General features: G+C 38.3%; 1 protein-coding gene across 1 annotated transcript; it reads left to right on the top strand.

Annotated features, from left to right (window-relative positions):
- Nucleotides 1-1,662: 1,662 nt before the first annotated feature.
- dennd6aa (DENN/MADD domain containing 6Aa) lies at nucleotides 1,663-25,631 on the top strand. Its single transcript, XM_031753124.2, has 19 exons — nucleotides 1,663-2,220; nucleotides 4,841-4,879; nucleotides 5,106-5,148; nucleotides 8,861-8,973; nucleotides 9,103-9,183; nucleotides 10,070-10,175; nucleotides 12,858-12,937; nucleotides 14,191-14,250; nucleotides 14,355-14,410; nucleotides 15,750-15,872; nucleotides 16,509-16,604; nucleotides 17,063-17,157; nucleotides 17,411-17,476; nucleotides 17,719-17,783; nucleotides 17,866-17,955; nucleotides 18,181-18,344; nucleotides 18,577-18,679; nucleotides 19,137-19,211; nucleotides 20,412-25,631. The coding sequence occupies exons 1-19, from the start codon at nucleotides 1,990-1,992 to the stop codon at nucleotides 20,541-20,543; spliced, it is 1,818 nt and encodes a 605-aa protein (XP_031608984.1). The 5' UTR covers nucleotides 1,663-1,989; the 3' UTR covers nucleotides 20,544-25,631.
- The last annotated feature ends 223 nt before the right edge of the window (nucleotides 25,632-25,854 follow it).

The following is a 25,854-nucleotide window of genomic DNA, read 5'->3' as shown; positions in this document are numbered from 1 at the left end:
CCACTTCACTGCCTCCATCTCGTCCTGTCTGCAGTGTTCTTCTCTGTCACAACAACCCCTGCATGTGCTTACTCCCATGAACCTTCTCTGTGCTGTTCCTCTTTTCCTCCTGCCTGGAAGCTCCTTCTTCAACATCCTTTGCATAGTATATCCACCATCTGCCCTCCGCTCATGCTCAAACCATCTCAGCCTGAGGTGTTCCTTTAATCTCGTCAATTCTAATGTCGAATGGAAAAGAAATAAACTGTTTCCTCCATTCCTCAGGCATCCTCTCATCCTCTCTGTTGCTAGATTTATGTATTGTAAGCATGCATGCAATTAACCTGCTATGTTCTCATCTTCCCTCAACATGTATCACCTGGACACTCTCACCAGTGAAGCTTAAAACCCTCTTGGATGGAACATCAACTCTAAACAAGCACAGATATGCAATGTGTATAAACTGAACTCAACCTGTGAATAGAAAGGTCAATGTGATGACAAACATATTCAATGCAATATGAACCCTATAAGAAATATTACTGATAAAATAATACTGTAAGACATGTTATTAATGCATTTATCATAAGGCAGATTATATGATAGCAATAAAAGAATCTCTGAATCCTAACAATCTCCAAGAATGTCTTAACCAGTCTGGTTAAGAAGTACCCTGTTCTCTCTCCTAAACATCACCATTCCTCTACAGGTATGTCATTGGACCAACTGCCTTTTCACTCTTCATTTTCTTCATAGCTACCTTCATTTCCTCCTTACCAGTCCTATGCACTTACTGATTATAGTTCTATCTGTCCTCCTCTCTCACTTATTTTCTTCAGTCATCTGCCTCTTGCTAAAAATGCTTATTTCATCCCAATATGTGCAAAAGATACAAAGTTAATTTGCACAGAAACAGTGATCAAACAAAAGAACTTTTTTGGATTTTACCCAAGGTTCCAGCCAATGTACATCTTACAGCTTATTTGGAAAAAAAAAATTACACCAAACAAATAAACAAACAAAGAAGTTTAGCTTTTTTTTGGTTCTTGCATTTTAATATATAGTGCAGATGTTCCCCTTAATCACTTACATATTCTGTCATAGGACCTTCGTGTATTCGTAGTATTTTAAATTTTGCAGCTGTATGTCTTATCTTAGATCAGGAGTGTTTCTGAGCCAGTTCAAGTACAATCTGAAAACACCCATCTTAGCCACTACCAAGATCTTAAAAAAGATTAAACCAATCTGGTATCAAAAACGATGAGCATTGAATTTTTGCTACTGAAACACTGTAATAACCACTGACTTCATCACTTACACTTTACAAAGCCAGTGTGTTGAACTACACCTATTGTCAGCCTGGGTCTGGGTTTGGCCACTGGACCATGTTTGACACCTCTTACTTAGATTATTATCTGTATAAAGCACGTTGTGACTTCAATTTTTGAAAAGTGCTACATAAATAAATCTTTAAAAAAAAAATCTCATAAACATCTCTTAATTTCTACTTAGAGTTTAGGTTTACATTTAGGTTTACTAGCTTAGAATGTTTTGCCTTAACTAGGTTATGCTGTGACTTAGCAGGTCTAATGTTTGACTTTGGATCTCATAATTTTGATTTTAAAAGCTTTGATTTGAAAAGAAAAACCTCTTCTACCATGTTTTATGTCTTTTTAACAATTTCTTTGTATGTCTGTGTGCAAACCATTCGGAAAAATTAGACCACATATTAAATACAACTACGTAATTATTTGTTTATTGATTTTATATGGATTATTTAATACGGCATGTAGAAGTCAGCTCAGGGACATTTGTACGTGATGACGTTGCTCAAAGAACGTAATACGTTGCTGCTGAAATGCTAATTGAAAGCTAAGTGGCTACTTTCTACACCGTTCCTTGCCTCCTGTTGTTACCTGCGGACAAGCTGGCCTGAAATACCATTAAACTTGTTTAGGAAACCGTTAACATTCTTCAGAGCATCTCGGTGTCCGGTGTCGGGCCGTAGCTATGGCTCTGCAAGGCCCGGAGGAGCTGGGGGAGCCGGTCGAAGAGCCGGAGGATCTGGACGACCAGGACGCTAGCAGCATCTCCCCGGCCGAGGAGATAACGCTACCCCCAGGGCCTGGAGGCGACGAGGAGACGGAGGAGGCTCTTCTGCTGCCCTGGGACCGTTTCTCCGCCTGGCTGCACTGCATTTGTGTGGTCGGCTTCGACCTGGAGCTCGGACAGGCGGTGGAGGTGAGACAAAAGTATCCGCCGGGGCCAGCGGGGTCATGTTAAACTCAGTGAGGCTACAAATGTCTAAGTTAGCAGTTTTTTAAGGCTTGGGCTAATTCTTGGAGGGGAGTGAACAAATCACTTTCATTAGCTGCTTTCATTTTGCCACTCTTTGATTTAACAATGATTACACGAGTGCACACACGCTTTACAAAACTAGCAGAACATTTTACCTTAGGATCACTTTATGACAATGCTTACGGCGAAGCGTGTTTGGTGTCCTTAGCTGACGTTAGTCTGTCCCAGCAGCCACTGCATCACTCAGGCTATAACTTCAAATGGAGGTATTTTGCAGAAAGTTGCATATTTAAAACAAACAAACAAAAAAAAATCATTCAACTTAATCTCCTAAGACCCGAACTCTTACACGGCATGCATTTTTAATTTCTCTTTGATATTTGGGCATATTGGGGCCCGATGAATGTAAAAACAAAGAATTACCAGTTGTTGTTTTTTTTTTACCTTATTTTTGTCTTTAAGAAAAATAAGAGCCACATATGAGGATATTCGTTTAAAATTTTGATAGAACAGTAGCAGTATAATGTCCTCGGAAGTAGATATCAGGCCTTTGTAGAGCAAAATTCAGTATTTTGGTCTAAATAACCCAAAATGTGATGTCCACATATGTGGACGCCAGGTCCTAGGAGGTTAAAACGGTACCCAAATATTTTGAATCCTACTGGAGTCACCAAGGCTAACAAAACAAACACCTGTTGACCTCGCAGGAGTTATAGAAACACACATTAATCAGTAACCTGATAACAATGTTTAAATGCAAAACAACTATGCAGATTCAGACTTCTTCAGGTCTTTCTGTTTCACTTTCTGCAGCGGACTGAGCTACACTAAGACTACAGAGCATTTTATAATTTTGATTTACTAATTGGATGTAGTACTTAGTACGGTAAATTCATCAGCAGTACTATCAGCAGCACATGGATCAGCATATTTGTTTATTTTTTTTAAATTGTGTATATCAAAATTTGACTTGAATTAGGAGTGGGGGGAAAATCAATACAGCATAGTATTACGATACTGTAATGATATAGGAATACCAGATACTGATTTTTTTAAATTAAATATTTAAAATACTCTGGGAGTACTACCAACAAGATGGCTCATCTCATGTCACCATGCTGAGGTAACATTAGGTTAACAAACTTAACATTAAACTGGTTCAACCAAAACCACTGGACACACTTAGCTTGACAAAACTACCTCGAAGTTCAGAGGCAGTTCAGGAGGCAACCTTTATGCAGACAGTTGCAGTGTGACTTGGACTGACTGAAATCGCTGTCAGAGACACTGTCGAAGGTTTGTAAATAATTGCTGTCTAATTTATAAATGCAGAATGATTGCCAAGATGCTGCTGTTGCTCTGAATGAGTCTTTGTCCATGAGCACAACTGGAAGGGACTACGTGTTAGCTCGTTGAGTGCAAATATAATAGTTGAATTATGTGATTTTTGATTGTGTATAACAGTTAATTGCGCATTATCAGAAACGGATTGCATGTAGTTGCCAACTTGACCTCATTCAATCACAGACTGATAGCAGGCTGACTCTGACTTACAGCAACATTTGTGAGTGGTTCTAATGACCATTTTGGTGTAGTTGATGATTTAATTTTGCAGCAAAAAAAAAAAATTGAAGTAAGATAACGTCATCTTATTAGTTAAAATATAAATATTGACAAAGTTTAACTGTGAGGAGATAATTTGCTGTTTTTAAAAAAGGTGATAATTCGCAATATATGTTCCGAAAATACAGCATATCACAAAATGTTAAAAATGGCAACAGCATCATATTTTGAGAGAAATATTTTGATAATATTGTATCTAGGGATGTCGGATCATTCCCACCTCTAACTTGAATATAGATAAAGTTCAATATTAAATTTTTAGATAAATTTGCTGATGTTAGTGACTGATGTTTGTCTTTTGTGTAAGATACATTTTTTCTAACTGTGCAAATATTAACAAATTGTGCAATGAAAAACTGAAAAGACTATAAAAGTTTTGTTTTAAAATGTTTAATAAAACATTTGAAAGCAAACGTCAACACAAGTATTAAACCAAAATGTTGTCATTGATACATTTCTAGTTTGAAAAATATAAACACTGTAGATCGTTTTTATACTAAAGGAAAACTAAAATTGTAAAAGTACAGCTATTTTTTTTTAAGTACTTTAAAGAAACACTTAGAACTACAAAAATTGTATGTATTGTATAAACAGTTAACATTATACAATAGTTTAAAAAAATAATTTGATTGAATTTGGTCACTTCTGTGTGTGTTTGTGGGTTTTTATTGGGTTGTATTTATTCATTTATTTATTTATTTTTATGGTGAAAGAAATCTTCACCGTGAAACATAATTTAACTCCTGTGTTTTAGCTTTTATCTTTGTCTCTCAGTCACATTAAAATCAGTTTATAACATCTTTGGATTCTATTAAAATTTTCTCTTTTTACACTTTAACAACTTAAGCACAGCACTGAAAAGAGGCTGACCAAAGTTTTCAGTTGTGCATTTGTGAGCTTCTTCCTTGGGTAAAGTGTTGTTTTTTTTTTTCTCTTCCAGGTCATTTATCCTCATCATTCCAAACTGTCGGAGAAAGAGGTGAGTTACACTGAATGGGCGGGATTTTTTTTATTCTTTATTTTATTTTTTTAAAGAAAGGTTTGTTTTTGGAACATTTATTGACATGTTAAAAAGCATCACATGTTGATGGATTGATTCACAAAGGCCCATTCTGAGGCAGGAAAAGCTTAGTATGGGTATGTAAACCTGAGCTGATGTAATAAAAGAGGACAGGACATAAACTAAATATTTGCTCTTCTTTCAGAAAACAAGCATCTGCTACCTTTCATTCCCTGACTCCAACTCAGGTGAGTTTGTGTTTCAGCCTTTTTCTCTTACCTTGTATCCACCAAACTGGGGCTGGAGCTGGTTCTAATGCAAATCAAGGTCCAGTTTTGCCTTGTTCCTTTTTCAGAACCGTTCTACAGTTTGACTGGCTTGATGAGATAATTAAGTAGCGTTACTGTCACATTTTAGTGAACCAAAGCATGGCGGATAAAATCTGTGGCCTGAACTAGGTCATCTCAAAAGGACAAATACATGCACATCCTCATCAGAAGAGCTTACGCACTGCACGGTTTTTGATTTGCAAACAAGATAACATACAAAATAGGCACTCTTTCTGCACCTCTGTAATCATGAGAGACACACCTTACATTATTGTATTTTTATTTTTTTTTTAAACAGCTTTCAGATTTTTCCATCAGTGATGGAAAATATTTGCTAACATCTGGTTGTGTTCTGCTTAAAAAGACCTAGTTTATACAAGGTGTTGGCTGTAATGCTAGGTGCAGCTCTTTCCAACTCTGTGTGGGATGTGTATAAAAATGGTTGTAATTCCTAAACAGTCATTCCTGTAGTTAATGCAATACTCCTTCTAAACACTTTGGATTAAAGCTGAGAGTCTACACTTCAGTCACATCTTGATTGTTTGATTTAAAATCCACTGCATAGGTCCATAAATATTTGGAGAAGTAACTGTAGGTGGATGGATATCAGCTGAACAGCATTAAGTCATAAAAAAAATTGTACTTATTCTTTTTTTTTTTTTCACAGATACTCTTAGATGTGTTTTTTTTTAATTACTAAAATATTAAGTGTAAGATACTTAATATTTTAGGCGGATATATTAAGTGTAAGATAGATTAGGGTATAGTGGTTGGCACTCTCACCACACACCCATGTACAAACACCACTGTGGCTTTGTGTGTTTGCCCGCAGGTGTGTGTTTTAGTTTACTGAGTCAGAGGGGGGTGAAGCTGAGGAACCTGCTGCCCTCAGTTTGAAGACAGGATTAGGACAGACTGCTTACAGGGCTGCTATATATATATCTCACTGTAGGTGTTTGTCAGAGAGAAAGGGGGAGAGAGACATTAAACTGAGGAACTGCAGCTCTCTTCCTCTCTCTGTGTGTTGTCCATAATTTAGGCTTACATCCTGAACAGAGTTGGCATCATTTGTCGTTAATCCACTTTGGGAATTCAGAATAAATGGTGATTTATATTTTTTTTTTTGTTGTTGTGCTCTTTATTTGGAAAGTGCTGACTCTTCATGCTTCTCATACCCAATAGAGCTTTATAAAACAAGTTGTTGTGCATAAATGAATAGGCTAGATGTCAGGTTGCTCTACATTTGTGCGACTACCTCCATCCGTTTCCTTCCAGTTAACTGAGTCCAGGCTGAGCAAGCAGCAATTTAAGTGGAGATGCTCAGACCTGCCTCTTCTCCATCTCTACTGGGGGAGGGGGTAAAAAGTCAAGTCATTTGTAAAAACTTATTTAATTTTGATGTTGCCTGTCCTGTGAACTCTACATGGCATTGGTCAACTTGTTGTTAAAAGAGGACTGATGTGGCATGGAGCCTGGGGCTCGCTCGGGCCACTTCGGGGATGGGGTGCCCTCGGCCTCTCGGCCCGGGGCTCGGTCACTGAGGCACAGCTGGCTGCCGGTGGAGCTCACGGGCATGTCACTGCAACCCCCCCTGGCTTCTGCTCCGCGGCTGCTGAGTGACCCCTCATCTGGGACTCTCCTCAGCTCTTTCTGGGATAGTGGCTGCTGCCCTCTGTTGGTCTTCCTTGGTCTCTTGTGTTCTGGGGGCCTCTGGATGTCTGGAGTTTTGATCTCCTCCATACCTGCTTCATGCCCTGGAGGTCGGGGCAGTGGCCCCCTACACCCTCTAGCAGATCATTACATGAAGGAACCTCTTAAAAACAAGCGCGTTCATGCTCACAGGTGTACACACGGGCGCTCACACACACAAACTACACCCTTTTGGGCTCCTACCTCAAAGCACACTGTGCGCTGTCGATCTCACGTGCTGCACCATAATGTTTAATATTTAGTATTTACTGTCATATTCCCATATATCATTGTGATCTTGTTTATTACTCTTGTCTTCTTCTGCTTGCTTTCTTTTTTCTTTCTCAACAGGTGATCCAGGTGATCGATATGTATTTTTTTTTTTTTGTCTGCTTATTCTGTTGGTTTTGTTTTTGCCCTTTTCCCCATCCCTCTTCTCAGGTGTTTTTTTTTTTTTTTTTTTTTTTTTTTGGGGGTTGGTTTTTTTTTTTTTTTCTTCCCTCTTTCTTTCTCCCTTTCTTTCCACCAGTCAAGTCTGTCCCGTATTCAGCAAGTGAAAATAAAATAAACAAAAGGTGAATCAGATGGACCATTACGGCAAGGCTGGGATGGTCCATTTGGTAAAGTAAATCCGTTGGGCATCTTTCTTCGCCTTTAGACAATAATTCTGATGGCAAAAGAACCAAACGGGACAGGTTAAAAAAAAAAAAGAAAAAGAGGACTGATGTGATTTGTGGAAAATAAAGCAAAGAGCTTTAAAGTCTTTCTTTAAGTACACACAGAAGTATTCGGACTGTGTTTGCTCTTCTCAGGTTTGCAGGTGAAATGTTTGAGTGAAACTCAAAATTAATTCAGAGCTGTGGTTGAGCTGTGGTCAGGCAGCAGTGGCCTGTTTTCATGCTGTGTGGTCTTGAATGCAACCTGACTGAATGATGTCATGGAGTCTTGGCGCTCCTGGAAGTGTGTGCTTATGTATGCGTGACTTATGAAGTGGAATGCTTTTAAGTCTATCAGCCTGAGCTGAAGTGTTTGTCTTTCTTTGAATGTCCTAAAGCTCATTTTCTCTGTCTAAGGATGTGTGGACCTCCTGCTGAGGTTAACTTCTGGTTGATGGCTTATGCAGGACTTCCTGTTTCCTTTTTTCTTCCGTTTTCCTCTTCCTGTTTGTCTAAAAGACCAGAGGATGCAGGCTGGAAGAGCTGACCAGTGCTCATCGAGGTCACGTTTTTCTGCAGCGTACATTTTTTTTAAATTCTTTATTTTTAAAAGTGTGCACAATGCAAATATGTACAGAAATAGGTTGTGGTGGATTCTGCAGTGTTTTTGTTTCTTGTTTTTCAAAGGTGATTTAAAAAAAAAAATCTATTTATAATCACACTTATAATCTTAGTTTAAGGTTAGCTGAGGACAGTGCAGTTTTTCGTCTTCAGAACAAATTAAGTTGTATGTTTTTTGATTTTCAAACCCAAGTGACTTGGGCTTAAAGAATAATTTAGTACAAGTTTTAAATGTTCCTAAAGTTTTGTAGCACTCCTTTGCTATTGTGTCTTTATGAAGTGATTTTTATTTTTTTCCCAGCTTATGTATATTTTGGTTCTATGTGCTAGTCTGAGCTTAGAAAATACTGGAATATGCATCCATATTAAAATGTATTCACCATATTTTTTTGCATAGTGTTTGGAAGCTGGGATAATCTGGGCTTTTAATGAAATCCTCCTATAAATACTGCAGCCATCTTGGATTAAATCTGGGTGGCTGTCTGGATATTTTATAAACAAAACTTTATTTAAGCTTAATTAAATTAAACCCCGTGCATCACCACAAAAACATGATTGGTTTCCTGTGTTTGCTGATTTTCTCCCATATGTTTTTATTCAGGTCTTAAAATGTGTCTTGTTTACTGTGGGTGACAATCAGTCATTGCTCTGCCCTCTTTTTCCAGGTTGCCTTGGTGACACACAGTTCTGCTTCCGGTTCCGGCAGGGTTCCAACAGGAAGACATCACTTGGCTGCTTCTTGGAAACCACTGACAGAGACGCGCCACCTTGTCTGAAGGTCAGGCACCGCTCATTAACACACACACAGCTCTGTAGGCGGATAAACTGCACAGTGTAGAGTTTTGTGTGCTGAGAGTAAAATAAGAATTTGTGAACTGATAATTTGCTGTGTGTGTGTGTGTTACAGAGGGAGCAGGGCCATTACTACGGTTATGTGTACTTCCGTCAGGTGCGAGACAAATCTCTGAAGAGAGGATACTTCCAGAAGGTCAGTGTCATACTGCAGGAGGACTAAATACAGCCGGTGATAGAAAACTTAAGCATGAACAAGGATCCAGCACACTATGCACTGTGTTAAAACAACGCAACATTTGAGAGAGATTATGCTTCCTATTACCACAATAGGACTAATGATGGTTTTAAGCAATTTTTATTCCACATTTCAGAGATTAAATGGTTTCAGCAACACCTCTTGGTTATGATTTTAGGCTTACGATAGTAGTACTCCCACATCAGGCAAGGTTACATTGCGATTAACTGTATTAGCGCTCTCCTTGATATAAAAACTGCATGCATGTTAAATTTGATATATAAATATCTAAAATGTTTTATTTTTACCCCACGTTATTTCAAAAGGCCTTTGCATCTCACTCCTCCCATCTGATCACTGAACAAATGCCAAATTAATTCACCTTATGTTTATTTGGCACCTTCCTTAATAGATTGATGATGCGATTGATGGATTTAATGTGGTGCAAATGTAACATTATACTTTATCATGACCGCAGGTACACAGAGGGTTAAAATGAGAAACAAAGGCCCATGTCGAGCATACACTGGTTCAAGCTGTGGGTTTGATTCTGTTTTTATTTGCAGTTTAAAAACCATAAGATATTTATTTGTTCCAGGTCTTTGTTTTGTGACACTTTTGAGATTTCTTGTAGTTTTCTGCTTTTGCTAGCTGACGCCCTTTGGGGTTTGATCTATTACTAGACAAAATGAGGGATTGTCGGGTCACTATATTCTGACATCTTTCAGACAAAATCAAAATCAAACCACTAAAAAAATTACATACTGATGAAATGTCTGAAAATACAATTCCCTTTTTTTTTTTTTTTTTTTCTTTCTTTCTTGCTGTGCCTGTCTCTTTCCAGTCTCTCGTCTTGATCAGTCAGCTGCCCTATGTGACCTTCTTCCACTCGCTGCTGAAGATTATGGCTCCTGAATACTTTGAGAAACAGGAGCCCTGCCTGGAGGCTGGTCAGTTTGATTACCTGTCTGTATGTAATCATTTATGTAATCCTGTCTCAGCTCCGTGTGGTCCAGAAGAGTTAACTGCACAGTCCTTAGTTCACACTTTCACAATGCTTTCACATCCTCGTTATATCTAGTTTCAGCATTTTTATTTTGATGGCACAACATATCAGCTTGGCAGCAGGTCCCCTGTACTGAGACTTCTGGGTTTAGTGTTACGACCCGGCTCAAGGCCGCAACATAAAAGAAGATGAATACCAGATTGTGGGTGAGAAGAGGCTTTATCTTAAAATGGACAACCAGGTTGGCTAAAAATGGCTGGTGCCACTAAGGCAAACACAACAAAAGAGATGGACAAAATGGTGAACGGAGAACTAAACTATACTGGGAAAAACTAAACTACTGACCCTGAACGAGACAGAGGTAAAACTGAACACACTCACATGAGACGCAGACCTTCACAATAAAACAGGAAACGAGAACAAATCCTTAAACATAACATAAAACAAAACACTGACAACATTAAATCATAACAATCAGATGTCACTGTAAGCTTGGTTCCCCTCTTACAAAGTTTAGAGAAACCAGTTTGTTGCACATTTAATTACAAGACATGTATTTTATATATATTCTCAGGAATGAGTTTCCTCTCGTCTGTTTAGGTTTTGAGGAATTCAAGAATACAGCAAAATGAGATGTAATTGATATGGTCAGACCTGAAAAAGATGTTTTACTTAGGACTAAGGTACAATTTAAGATGTTGACAGCCAAACCAAACTGTCACTGTCTGATTCTGAGAAACAGGAAAATAAAAAGGTAAATATAATTTTAAAATGACTAAAACAGCTTGTTTTTTGTTTTTTCTTTTGCTTTACTTTCATTAACCAAAAACCACAAAATAGAAATGTTCTCTTAGAGCAAGTTTTTCCCTCTAATGTCAGTGTCTCTAGTATTTAATATCTAATATGTGTTGGAAATACTGCTTTTCACTAATTTCACCCAGGCTAGTAACAAACAAGGAGAGCCCACGCACAGTAGGGTTTAATTAGTCAGTCAAATTACCTAATCAAGAATTGGTGCAGTGAGATGTGAGAGTATGGTAAACAGTGCCACCTAAGGTGTCTCATTGAAAAAGTATATAAAGTTGGATAAGGCTGCAAAAACAAAATAACCAAACAAACCAAGAGAGGATCGTGAATAAGTGTGTTTTCACACCTGTGGTGTTTAGTCCATTTAGTTCACAGTATTTGGACTTAAGTATAGTCCAAAACAGCTGCACTGTGACCGTTTGGAGGAATAAACCCCAGAGTGGTTTGTTTATCGTGTGATGTGATCCGACCCTAATCCTGCAAGGTGTATGTTACAAGTTTGAGATAAAAAATGTCCCATAGCCATGTATGCTTTGTATTCTCAATGTGGGAAGGTACTACAGATATGCAAAGGTCTGTAGGGACTAGCAGCTAGCTGTGAAATGAATGTAAATTCTCCATGTTCTCCAGTGGTCCAGAACACAGCACCTTCTTCCTGTATTTACTTTTGTTGCTCCACTCATTGCTCCTGGCCAGTGAGTGGACTCGCATGGTTTGTAGTGATGCATTTTGGCTTGCTTGGAGTTCTTTGTGTGAAAAAAACACACCAAACCAAACAATGTGAAAAAAGTACTAAACTAAGTTTACGAACTCATCAGCTGATTCGGACCAGAGTAAATGAACTATAAGTGGAAACGGTGTGGACTGAAAGACTGGTTGTCTTGTTGGGCACTCCCACCTCTCAGGTGCAGCCACTTTTTTGATGAGCTTCCCAGACTGCTCCTGAAAGTAATCAGGAAGGGGTGGGAGCCTTGGAGGGTTGGCCAACCCATTGTTTTACCCATGTCTAATTGGAAACTATTTAAAGGGATTGTAGATTCTAGTTGATTATAGATTAATACCGACCAGTATAAGGCAATGATGCCATCTTTAATTTGGTAAGGGATGATCCCCTTATTTTGAAAGTTTGATTGCACATTGACTAAGGAATTGTAAATCACAAGTGGTTTGCCAAGTCAGAAAGCACTTTTCTGTTGAGGGTGGATTATACTCTGTTCCATGAATGACACTGAAAGCTGGAGACACAACGGCCGAGCAGTCCTTCCTGTTATACTTCGTTGAAGTCAGCTACCTGGGCCTGCCTGCCATGCGTAGTTGGTGCATTGAAATCTAAATTTTCCACAGTACAGTACTCATGATTAGAAAAAAACAGGCAGACATTTTGACCATTGCATTTACTGTCTGACAATGGAATTTGCATCAGAGACCAAAGCGGACCCTAGTGGGCTTGCAGACGTGGAAAGTATGAAACCTGCTTGAGACTTCATGGGACATGAAGTCTTTTTGAAACCACAGCTATCAAAATCTAGTTGCAGTTGCAGTTTAAGCCACTTTCTCATTGTCTGTCTTAATTTTTTGGACCCAGACTACATACATACACTTGATACATACACTTCCTGTTTCTGATGGAGAACTGGAACGTGCCATGTGAGCTCACTGAGGGTGAGCAGTGACTCTAGCTGATTGTGAACTTGTCTTGCCACAGAAGAAGAATAATATCAGAGAGGCAGCCAATTATTTCTGTGTACTTAAATAAATCCCTTTTTCTGTTTTCAGAGAAGATCTTTTTTTAATTCAAAATTGTTGTTGTGTTTGATAGCTTGTAATGACATCGATCGCTGGCCAACGCCTCATCCTGGACGAATCCTGACGCTGCCTATCATGGGTGTAGTCCTCAAGGTACACTCACTCACTAAGTTGAAACCAGCAGACGTTTAGTTTTGACATGTCGTGACAGGTAAAGATCAGGTCTAATTAATAACTTTAAAGATGGCTTGATTCAATTTCCCACGATAGGCAAATATTTGTTTAATCAGGCAGTCTTGTTCAGGTAGAACAAGAATCCTTCGCAGTCAGCAGAAACCTGTACGTAAAAGCAGGATTTAGGGGCTTAGTGAGGTAACGTCAATGTTTCCAATGTTATGGAGTTGGTTCACTACTTCTGTGTCCTTCATGTCTTTTATTTTGTTTTAAAGAATACAAATTGGTACAGTTCTGGGACTGAAGGCTTGGTTTAGTTAAGTTTATCACTTTAATGAGTGTTTTAATACATTTGTATTTAAAAAAAAATAAAATAAAAATCTGATTTCAAAGTGCTTTAATTCAGCAGTCGTTCACTGTTAATGATCAAAACGTGTTATTAAAGTGAATTTTTGAATTTTACGTGGTTGCTGGTAGGGAGCATAACAACAGCAGTGGCTACAATGACTCCAGACATGCTCGTAAAAGTATGAAACAAGTTTGACTATCGTAAGGATGCATGTCTTAAGTCTAGGGTAGGGTTGTAACTAAAGATTATTTTCTTCAATTACTCGATTAGTCAACGACTATTTCAGTAACTCTTATCTCCGCTTCCTGTGGGCAGACCTTCTGTTCTAGCCTCCATCACCCTGTTGTCTCGTCCCACAGCAAATTAAAATAAAAACCCAGGAAACAATTTGAAAATAATCAAATGTATTTCTAACATTTCTCAATATGACAGAGTAAAAATGAAATAAGTAATATTATTTAAGTAATACAAATTAAAGTGCTAGTAGTATTTAAACAAAAATAATCTGCAAACAAGAAACTAAAAATAGTTTCTGTCTAAAAGTTCAAATAAACTTTCAAATCAAAAAGATTTTGTCCAGTCCAAAATGACAAGTTTCCAAAGATGATTCAGTTCATGAATTACGATTGCACTAAACATAATGTGGAGTGAGGCTTGGTCTTATATTTGAGATGATGTTCCCAGCTGCTGCTAGAGATGCACTCTTTCATGACTTCAGCCATTTAAGATTTGCATGAGCCTCTTTTCAGGACGAACTCTTCTATATGCCTGTGGATAATACTAGTAAGAAGGACCTAAACAGAATTAGAAAAGGCCATTACTAATCACAAATGTCGTTGTATGTCGTTGTTTCTCTGATGAAAATCTGTGCTATGTGCTGCAGGTTCGCATCCCAACCTCTTATGATAAACCAGGAACGTCACAGCTGGTCCAATCCGCCCAGGTGATCTTACACATACACACACACTCAGTGTCTGTATGATGTCTGTGATGACACACTGAGCATTATGTGAATATTAAAGCTGGAAGTGTGTTTTTGTGTTTTAGAGTGATAGCATGGTGTCCATTGTGCTCCCAACAATTCATGAAGTGGACCTCTTCAGGTGAGTCCTGCAGGTCAAGGCTGATTTAGACTGAATCTTTATAGAGCCTAAGATGCAACCTATGTTACATAATAGTCTCATTGCCACATTGAAGCTTGTGATTGGTGTTAATTAGCTTGTTGTCATGTCTCTGTCTTTTGGTGCGAGTCTTGGTCGCTGGCATCCATCCATTTTCTTCTGCTTATCAGGGTTGCTAGAGTATATCCCAGCTGTCATTCACACCTATAGAATCACCAATTAACCTAACCTCAATAATTACATGTGTTTGGACTCTGTGAGGAACTTCACGCAGAAATTCCACCGTCCTCCCAGATGGTGGAGTCGAACTCGGGACCTTCTTTCTGCACTGTGCTGCCAGAGTATTTTATGTATTTTACCATTATTGTTGTGTGACAATGTCTAGATTAGGTTAGCATTATTTATATGTTAGGATTGTTTAGGTAATTTTTGGATATTTTTTAGTGACTCGCTTTGGTATGATAATGTATGTTGGGATTGTATTTGGTGTAAGTTGAGAAAAGCAATCTCCATCCATTTGTTACAAATGTGTGTCCTTATATTGCTGATCATCATAACTTACATCAAGGTAATAATTGTTATGCTCTTACTGATCTGTCTGAAACCTGGTGCGTGGCACTGAATGAGCCAGTTGGCTGCAGACTGCATCGGTGTGAATTTCCAGGGATGTACACGTCAGGTTAAGGTGTAACGTGTACCTACAGGGTAGATTTAACACAGAAATTTTAATCCTCTGTCACAGTGTTCTTCATGCTTCTGGCATGTTTTTTCCCCACCTGCTGCTTAGTAATGGTACTGCCACTGAATCAAGAACAATATCACTTGATGCTTCAGCTGAGGACAACGGCTTATCAAAAAAACAACAACAAAACAATAAAATCCACTGAGAGAAAGTGAAGACAGACCTTTCACAAGGAGGGTTAATTTCAGTGTTTAGTTGGCGTCTCTTAAAACTTGCTTCTACCCTGTGTCTCTGTGGGGGAAGTGCAGACAAAATGAATAGTCATGCCCATTATTAAAAGGTTAGGGTTACTGTTTTTGGTGCTCTTGCTGTCAGGAAGTGTAAATTAGCATATTCTGTATTCAGGTAAAAAAGAATATTAATCACCCAGCTTGGTGGTTGTGCTCCTGACCAAATCTACTGAAACCCTTTAAGACTTTCAGGTTCTGAGGTAAATGAATAAATTTGAAATCTAGCAGTTCAACAAGGTTCGACCTGAGAATGTAACACAGGCGTGTGTCTTTGACGTTGCCAAAATTGACTGGTTTGCAAACATTGGTAAAGAGACTTACTCCACTCATTGTCCCCCCCCCCCCCCAGGTGTTTCTATCCAGTCTTCTTCCATCTCCAGATGCTTTGGGAGTTGGTGTTGCTGGGGGAGGCACTTGTTGTCATGGCGCCATCGCCAGCAGAGTCATCTGATACTGTGCTAGCGCTGGTCAGGTAAGTTAGCAGCAGTTATTGTGCCAGGATAATACATTGACCTGTACCTGACAACAAACCCAAAGCTAATTTTTACATAATTTTGTGTCTTCATGTCCAGGAAAATTGGATGTATGACACCTAGAAATGTCTTCCTGTTATAAATGTGTTATAAAGTGTAATTTATAGCCCAGCAAATGAGTCGGTCTACATATGTTTCTGTTTGTACAGTGATCAGAGAGGTGTTTGTCATCCAATGCATACTGGCATGTGCGTCAGTAAAATGCTGATTTGTTTAAAATGGGCTTGACCTAGAATATGCCAAGCATATTATATTTAAATTGTGAATACTTGAGATCTCTACAAAATCAGTACGATTTTATTAATTTTAAAAAAAAAACAACAACCCTTAATCCTGTCACCTTCACGTGTTTTTAAAAATGTTAAAAAAAGGCACAAAAATGCCAGATGTACCAAAACTTATACAAATTAAAACTCAAATATTAAAACTGACATTTAATTTCTTCTTCTTTTTCTTCTTCTTCTTCTTTTTGTTTTTTCTTTTTCTTTTTAATTTGTCAGAAGGTTCAGTAAACGCTCTAGTTTCAAAATGTTAGAAATTTTTTTTAATGTTTTTTTTTTTTCCCCCCTCTGCAGCTGCATTGCTCCTCTGCGTTACTGCAGTGATTTCCGGCCGTACTTCACCATTCATGACAGTGAGTTTAAGGAGTACACCACCAGGACGCAGGCTCCGTAAGTAAAAATAAATGATTAAAAATAAAATTATGCCATGCTGTTGTGTCATTGGTATTATTAGCTGGGATAAATTTGTGGACAGTGGAGCGATCAGCTGGTGAAGATTCTGTTGCCAAGAGGGGATATGCAGAAAACCACGAGTAGATTTGTAAAACAAAAAGTATCTATTTCACCTTCAAATAAATCAAAATGAGCAAGAAAAATAAATCAATTTAATCATGCGATAAAGTCCCTAAAATAATTTTAAATATAGCAACAGGAGCTGCTGGAACAGGCTGCCACTCCATACAGCAGCAGGAAAAAAAGTCTTGATGGGGCGTGGTCATTCAGGATGTTTGAAATTCCAATTTAAGAAGGAGCCAATGAACAGAAGCTACTTTGGGAGAAATTTGTTGAGTGTTGAAAATTGTTTTTTGCTTATTGGTGTTAAAAGTTATTAATCTGTGTTTTTGCAGGCCGTCAGTCATTCTAGGAGTGACCAATCCTTTTTTTGCAAAAACTCTGCAGCACTGGCCGCACATCATCCGCATCGGAGACATGAAACAAGCAGGTAAACATTACAGCTTCAGCAAACTGAGACATACAGGGTCTCAAACCTGACCAAAAAGATGTCTCTGTCCAAAAAGTGTGTTGATATCCTGTATCCCATACTTTTATAGACTGGCTCTGCATGTTTTTTTGTGGCTTTGTTTATCATCTAGATTTTCAGGATATCAGGATACTACAGTAGGTAATGATGTATTGGAAATGGAGGAGAAATATTAACCTGTCCGATCACTCTTTTCACCACCTGGTACTCGCAGGAGAGATGGCCAAGCAGATGAAAGTCAAGAAACTGAAAAACCTCAAAACTCTGGACTCTAAACCCGGTAAATATTTCAGATCCCCTTTGTATTCCATTTATTTTTCTGTATTATGAAGATTTTTTATTTTTTTAATACATTACATGAAATCTCTCCTCTCTCACTCACTCACTCACTCACTCACTCACACACACACACACACACACACACACACACACACACACACACACCGACAAATTGTGCAAGAGGTCCCGCAATAACTAAAAAACAGTCTGATAAGTGTGTGTGTGTGTGTGTGTGTTCTGTAGGTGTGTACACTGCATATAAACCGTATCTCAACAAAGATGAAGAAATCATCAAACAGCTTCAAAAGGTGAGATGTTTCCCATTTTAAAGCATCACCTTATTCATTATTGAAAATATGAAATATTTTTATGTATTTTCTTGTTTTGCAGGGTGTTCAACAGAAGAGACCCTCTGCAGCCCAGAATGCAATTCTTCGACGCTACTTCTTAGAACTTACACAAAGCTTCATCATTCCACTGGTAACAACCAATTACTTTATGTCTGTGGTATCCTCCAATCAGATCCTAGAACTCTATAATGAATGCTGTGTTTTTAGAGTTGAAGCTCTGAGTTTGAAAGATTTTACAGAAGTGGATTTAACTCTGATGCATTGTGCTGTGAAGCTGTAAATATGTAATTTTAATTTTATAAATGACAATAAGCATTTTAGGCTTCAACTAAAATGATTTGTACGTGTGATACAGGAGCGGTACGTGGCCAGTCTGATGCCTCTCCAAAAGTCCATCAGTCCCTGGAAGAGTCCTCCTCAGCTACGACCGTTCATACAGCAGGACTTCATGAAGACACTGGAGAAAGCTGGACCTCAGCTTACGTCCAGACTGAAAGGAGACTGGATAGGACTCTACAGGTGCAGGCATAGGCCTTTATTATAAAATCTATTTATCAGATGGTAATCTGTATTTTTTAAGCTCATAAGCCATGGAAGCTTTTACTGGGTTAAGTATGAATGGTTTGATTGTAACACAGACTGAAAGGATGTCAGTAGTGAATCACTGACATGTTGTAGAAATGCAGACTATCCTGAGTGTCATATGAACTCCTTTCTTTTTTCTTTTTTCTTTTTTTTTTTTAATTTGAAGGCATTTCCTCAAGTCTCCCAACTTTGACGGCTGGTTCCGCAACAGGAGGAAAGAGATGACACAGAAACTGGAAGCCCTGCACCTCGAGGCGCTGTGTGAGGAGGTGAGGAGGAGAAAGGCTTGGAGTGTATAAAGATCGGGCTGAGTCTGTCTGAAACATCATTTTAGTGTTTTATGCTTTTAAGTTAACTTCTGATTGGCTCCTCAAGTTTTGAACAGCAGGTGGGTGGGGCTTAAGGGACCATATAAAGGCAATATCCAAAGCATCATACAGATTCAAGATTAAACTAACTGTGTTTAGAGTGGTCTGAGGTTTTGGCCCTCTGAACATAAAGTTGAGCATAATTATTATTATTATTATTATTATTATTATTATTATTATTATTTTTTGTTCTTACATGGATGGGATGTTAGAAAGTAGTTAAGTGATGCCATTGGCTAAAGCTCTGTATATCTTAAAGCAGATATCAGTGTTGAATTGAGTCATAAAATGTAATGAGTTACCTTGAATTGAGTCCCAGACACCTTTATCGATCTCCACGTCATTTGTTCTTCTGCAGGATCTACAGAAGAGAATCCAGAAGCACACTGAAGTGGAGACAGTCGATCTGGTCCTGAAGCTGAAAGACAAACTGGTCTGTAAAGATGATTCATGGTCTATAACTTTAACACTACTGCCTCTACTAAAACCTCCTGTACTTTTACTGCTAAACTACTGCTCTCCTACTAGCACAACAGCTTATAGTCCTGCAGCTCTTTTTTTTCTTGCATAGTTAATAGGAAGTGAGGTCAAAAAGTTCTGGGAATGGATCTATAAAAATCAAAACCAAAATGTGCCTGCATTATCTGTCCATTCTCAATCAGCACACACTTGACATGCACCCCAAACTAGGTTTTTTGTTTTACATTAAATATTCAGTGCAGTGTCAACATGCTGCACATCCACCATAATTACTGCACTGGCTACATGTCTTCTGGCTGGGGTGTCATTTATTGGGAAGAGTTGAGTAATGCTAACATGGTGCTAAGTAAGCTAAATAAGCATGTGAATATCTGGAAGAAACTTCAGCTACTGTAAAACTGCACTGAATCTGAACCATAGGCAGCATGACCGGTTTATCTTTTGGATTAAAGTGTGTGCTAGTCTTTTATAAGGCAGTGAAGTGAGTGCGTAGCATAGAACGTTTTTTATGTGTTGCATGGATGGATGGATGGATGTATCATAAGAAATGAAGAACTGACATCATTCAAGATTACAAGCTAATTTAAAAAACCTAAAATAAATTTAGGAGGAGTGCCAAAGTCTAAAATCTAACTGGGCTTAAGCTGTGGGAACCCAGCTTCTTTCAGATCTGGGAGCTGTGGACTCTTGGATGGAAAACTGATTTTAAACATGACATTCAGGTCCGCTTGAAGCAGAAATTGATCTTTACTCTCTGTAAAGTTTGAGCTGTATCTGAAATTGCAAAGCTCACAGTGCAAATGGTCAGAACAGGATGTGTGCAGTCACTGGAACCTGCCTGAACACGCCCAGGAGGATGGCGGGTTAAGGTCATCCTCTTTCTTGGGCAGATGACCTTCAACTCAAGGTCCATGAAATTTAAATCATGGAAGTTGTTTTTTTTTTAAAAAATAATTTTTTTTAATACAGCTGTTCCCAGAACCTTTTCTCCCTGCCTTGTATTCCTCCCACTTCTTTTACTTTACTTTTACTAACACAGCATACATGGCTGTGCTTGTTAGTAATCCCTGCTGCTGCACCTGGTATCTGGCATCTGCTGCATCTTCAGCCTGTTGGGTGAAGCGTTTTTGTCTCACTGTGCTCTTTGCTGCAGACTCAGGCGGAGAGGGAGAAGTTACCGGTGCGTCCCGGGACCTTGGAGAAGCTGAGAGCCCATATCGAGGGTGTCATCCTGACCTTACCAGAGGACCTGCAGGGCATCCTTCACAAGCCCACCACGCTCTGACCTCTAACCCTGCAGCCTGCAACACTAACCCCAGTTAAAGCTTGTTTTAAAGTTTTGGGTGGGGGTGCCTAGTGGCTTTCCTCCCAGTCGGTTTCCAAGGTGAGGGTGACGTGGACCCTCTTTTACTTGGACTGGGTGCCAGTTTAAATCTGCTCGGGTCTAAGATGGAAAGCACATACTTGGGTGCTAGCTCACAATGAGTCAGACTAAACAGCATTTCAGTGATCATGGGTTTTTTTTTTAAATTTTTTTTTTTATAAAGATGACCAGTCGAACCAGGATCGATTAGGAAGTGTTTAAAAACTGCTACTTTTTTTTTTTTTTTTGTAAAATCACTGCTACATTACTACATGAAGAAAGCCTGGAGGGCTCGATCCTGATAGCATTTTCTGAACAGTCTGAGGCTGCGTGCACAAGCAACAAGAAGATTGACTTTTACTGACCTTTGACCCTGGGCGTTTTTACCTCCTTAACATTTTTTTTTTTTTAAACTTTGATGGCGGGTCGCTGCAGTCTAAATGAACAAAATCCGGAAATGTAAAAAGTTTCCCAAAGAAGTGCACTTCATCCATAACAGGACCAGTGTGCCCTTCTCACACCACACACCTTTATGCAAACAAGCTGAGCCAAGCAGTGCTTTATAATGGGATGTTACTAAAACACACACACAGCACTAACCACCAGCGACCCCTGCAATAACTCTCTGCAGGAGCCAGTCATCTTCTTTTATCCATGTCACATGATTGTTACATGACCTATCAAAACAAAATTCAGAATGGTTTTTATATTTGTTTGTTTTTTTGTTGTTGTTTGCTTTGTTTTGTTTTTTTAACTTCTGAATTTTTGTGTCACTGTTGTGTAAAATCATGTAGAATCTCCTCCGACAGGTGAGGAAAATCTTTGACCTGCTCGAGTGTGAACTTTACAAGCCCGTATCCACCAAGAAAGAAAAATGGATCATTTGAAAAATACTTGCAGCAATGCAAATTTAAAAGATACCTTTTAAAAGAAAAAACGTTTTTCATTTGAATGAATGAGAGGACACCAAAAAATATGAGCTAGAGCCCAAAGTTTGATTTCTAGAGATAATTATTGTTTTATGATAATCGGTAATAATGAGAGATTAACTTTCTGAAATACTGTGTGTTGTTTTGTGAACTTCCTTCTTTTCTCCTGATTAGTTTCTGTGTCACTATCACAATGAGGTTATTCCTGTATCTTATTGACTTCGATTTTAAAGGGTTCACAAAATTTTTCTTAGAAGTTATTTGGCCATTTTAACACTTTTAAACTTGAAGTATTTTCCAATTTCTTATATTTAACTCTTTTAAAAAAAAATTGAAATGATGGAATGGACTTTTATTGTGAAAAACTGAAGCTTGAGCCTTCCTTTCTTTCTGGAAAGTTTTTCACTGGTTCATAAAAGTAATAAAATCCAGCAAATGTCCCTGTAATGTAGAGAAAAGTGGGGGATCACTGCAGCAGTTGGCGCCACATGTTTGATTTGGCATCTTTAAAGCTGTTTACTCTTCCTAGCGCAATTCTTAAACGTTTGTTTCTCATCGCAGGATCAAACTGCATATCTGTTTCCGCTCAAGACCGTTCATAGAAAAATAAACTTTTTAAAAGCCAAAACAGCTCTTTTAAGCAACTATTTTAATGCACTTTCAAGTCCTTACTATGAACTGAAATAAACTGTCAGTTGTTTTGACTTTAAAAAGGTTTATTTTCTGTTTAGTTTTTTCCTGAAAAATGTCAACTTCTTGTACAAAGATAAATAGAAGCTGTTCTGTCTTATTCACCTGAAAAAAAACCCGTTTTTGATTGTAGAGCAGTTTGGATGACACAAAGTCTGAGACTCAGTAAGGGTGGAGTGCTCCATGTGGATTGGGAATAAGTTGCTACCTGAATTGGAGGGTTTTGTGTGTTCTTGTTCAGGAGTGAGGGTGGAGTGGAGCGGGAGCTGGGCAGACAGATTTGTGTGGAGTCAGCTGTGGTACAGAGTGTTAAACTGAAGCTGCTTATCTACATTTCTACCCTCACTGTTGTGAGTACTGCGTGATGGCTGCAGATACAAGCTGCGAGCTTCCTTTGAAGTTTGCTGAGCTCTCCCTTAGCGATAGGGTGTGGAGCTTGGTCAGAGTACAGCAGCTCTTCTCTACATGGAAAGGAGGCAGTTGTGGTGGTTCATCAGCGTAAGATGCCTCCAGAGCATCTCCTAGATGAGGCGTGTTAGGCATGTCCTGCTGGAACGAGGTCTCAGTGCAAACCAGGACACGCTGGAGAGATTGTCTCTCAGCTGGCTTGTGAACACTTGGTTGTCTCCCCAGAAGAGCTGGTGACAGGGAGTTTTAGATGACTCTGCTGAGGCTGCTGGGCCTGTGAACTGGTTCCAAAAAGGAGGCAGAAAATGGATAGATGGATGGGGGGCTTTCAAAAATGGCACTGCTGTGCTTTAAAATGTATTCATTCTAATGACTAACAAACAATGAACTTTGTATGTAAAATAGTGGTCACGGTTGCTCAGGATAATACACAGATGCTGATTCTTCACATTATATTTAATTTTAGGAGGTTTAAATTCTTTTGAGACTTTTTGTTTGTTTGCTTGTTTTACCTCAAACCTTTCAAAATGAGCTAAAGCTATCGAACACATTGTGAACAAAAACCACTTTGACTAAAGAGATCTCGACTGGCTGCCCTATATGTAATACCACTTTGTACCACAAGATGGTGCAGTGAGTCAGTGTAACCGTTAGTTAACCTGTCAGATTATTTAGAGCCCATATTAACAAAATGAAAAGTGTTTGTGTGGAAATAGATATAAAGCTAAAAATTTATATTAAAAGTCAAGCTGCAGCAACAGCTCCTTCATAGCACACAATGATTAAACATGAAAATCAGGAAAGCCAGCTAAATGTTGAATTTTATGATTGCATCACTATGATCTGTGATATTTCAAAGATTTCTGTACATTTTCTAAAACGTAAAAGCAATAATGGTTTAACAACTTGGCAGTTTGTATTTTCAGAAAACAAATTAAAACGCCTCGTTCTCATTTTTCTGAAAGAGAATACATACGTCGGCACATACAGTTATTTTATGTTTGCATTGCACATCATCGGAACATTGAATGGACTTGCAAGCTTGTGGATGTGTTTTCCTGCCATCATGTAACAGCTGTTTTATAAATGCTTTGAATTTTGCCTTTTTTATTACGCAGACAACTGTAAAGACAAAAAAATGTACTGGTTGGAATAACCTGCGACATCTGGTTGTTGGGCAACCATGCAAATTTTATATTTGTATTTTAAAAACAAAAAAAACAGTAATATTTTACAACTTTTAATTTTTTAATGGAGGGCTATTCTTATTCCACAGTGTAGCAACTGAGGAGTTTTTTTGTACATAAAGCTGTAAAGTAAAATGTTCGCCCACATATGAGGATGTATGATAATTATTTTGCTATTCAAACAGATGTCTTTGCTAATTATTAACTATAGTGACGCCACTGCAGCGCTGAATAGCTTTTACGAGAATATTTACACTGCTCTGGAGGCACAGGGACATCTTGAATTTGTAGATTTTTCTCCAAAAGAAACAAGTCTCTTATCAACAGAGATGTGATAAGAGACTGGAACATCAGGAAGGTTCAAATCACGCCATCAAAAACCCAAATTATATACAAATGAGGAGATGAAATCTAACAGTATTTAATATTTATATGAAAAAGTAGCAATAATGACATTTTAAGTTATTCTGTAAATTTGCAAAAAATTAGAAGAAAGAAGTTGATTAAAATCAAAATAGTGCAGTGAGACGCTGAACTACAAACAGTTACACCATTATTTACAATATTATCATTTAGCATTATTAACTTGATATTTAATTTTTAAACATCGTGTTTATCATCAGTAGTTCTCGTGTAGGGTGACCAGATCCCAGTAAACTACGTTAAGATAAAAATGTTTAGTTTTAGGTCACATGTTTGACTTTGATCATGTGACATGTCATTTGAATGCATTTTCCCTGACTTTGAGAAGCATAAAATGAAGCTGATGTTTATTTCTGTGGTCTTGTCTCGCATTTCCTTTTTCTTTCTTGTGTTAGAACTGCTGTTCTGTCTGATAATTATCTTTTGATTTCATTCTAGATCCTCACATCAGCAGAAAGGTTTTCTAGACACGTTTCCTGTGAAACACGTGCTTACTTTAGTAAACCTTAACAAACTATGTGGAGATGGTCTCAAAATGTGGAAGAAGGGAGATGAAATTTAAATGACCTGGTCACCCTATTCTTAAGGTACTCCTAGATATAATCTGCTTTTTTACAGCAGGTCTAAATCTGCTGCTTCTCTCTGTATGAGGGATATGCGAGTTCCTGTCAGACAGATGGTTAAAATAAAAATCTGTTTATGGCAAATAATTCTGGTTTGATGGAGGATGGATGCTTCAAACACCTGGTTAAGGTTAGACTTAAACTTCTGTTTTAAATACTGTCTTATGCAGCAGTGGCACACATTTAGAAATTAGATTTAAAAGTCCCTTCAGAGGCATTTTCCCCTCATATTAATATAAAGTGTGGAGAAAAGACAAATTCAAAATGTCTCAAAGCCGTTGTTTTTAATATGCATTTTGGCTCCATTGACTTTTTATTTTATGTTTTTAAATTGAAGCCATAACCACTACACTTGACCACTCTGACAGCCTGAAGGACTGCAGCTGTGGTTATGAGACGCGTTATGATGAAAGTCATGCTGACCTACTTTTTTAATATAAGCAAATGATTATTGAACTTGTTTGAGTGGCCTTCCTGCTGTGCATCTTTCATAACATTGTTTTTGCTTCTGAAACGGTATTACAGTGAAACAAAATTCATCCAGCAGCTGTTTGTGATGGTTGATGCAGATGACTGACAGCTGCTGCTAAAACTCATGCAGCACGTCGCAGTTTGATTAAATGTTTGAAAAGGCTGCTGTTTGAATGAGGTCAGAGGATTTTTCATGCTACATGTCTCGTTCAGTGGGGTCACTGATGTTAACTGATGTGTTTTGTTTTGTGTCATTAAACTGACTTCTTAAAATGTAAAGTCTTGCTTGTTTTCTGAGGAGCTTCTGTCAAAGATGCTCCAATGCTTTAGAAGGGCAAGGATTGTTTTAGAGTCACGTTTTAGTCTTTAATGATCCGTAGGGGCCCAACACAATGCAGATGAGCAAGATCTGCCTTGTACTAAAGGGTTAATTGTTGCTGAAGAGTTTATTTTTGTCTATTTTCACTAAACCCACCCAAGTAGCTTTGTTAGCTTGTCCTAA

This window comes from Oreochromis aureus, linkage group 5 (assembly GCF_013358895.1).
Source record: "Oreochromis aureus strain Israel breed Guangdong linkage group 5, ZZ_aureus, whole genome shotgun sequence".
In the NCBI taxonomy this organism is placed as follows: Eukaryota; Metazoa; Chordata; class Actinopteri; order Cichliformes; family Cichlidae; genus Oreochromis; species Oreochromis aureus.
Note: the sequence above shows the minus strand (reverse complement) of the source record. Positions and strands in the feature narration are given on the sequence as shown.

Excerpts from the sequence above, each read along its gene's own strand:
- dennd6aa (XM_031753124.2), top strand. The coding sequence starts at position 1,990 with ATGGCTCTGCAAGGCCCGGAGGAGCTGGGGGAGCCGGTCGAAGAGCCG. Across the intron at positions 10,176-12,857 it reads GGAGCCCTGCCTGGAGGCTG|CTTGTAATGACATCGATCGC; the intron begins GTCAGTTTGATT and ends TGTGTTTGATAG. Across the intron at positions 17,158-17,410 it reads CGGAGACATGAAACAAGCAG|GAGAGATGGCCAAGCAGATG; the intron begins GTAAACATTACA and ends TGGTACTCGCAG.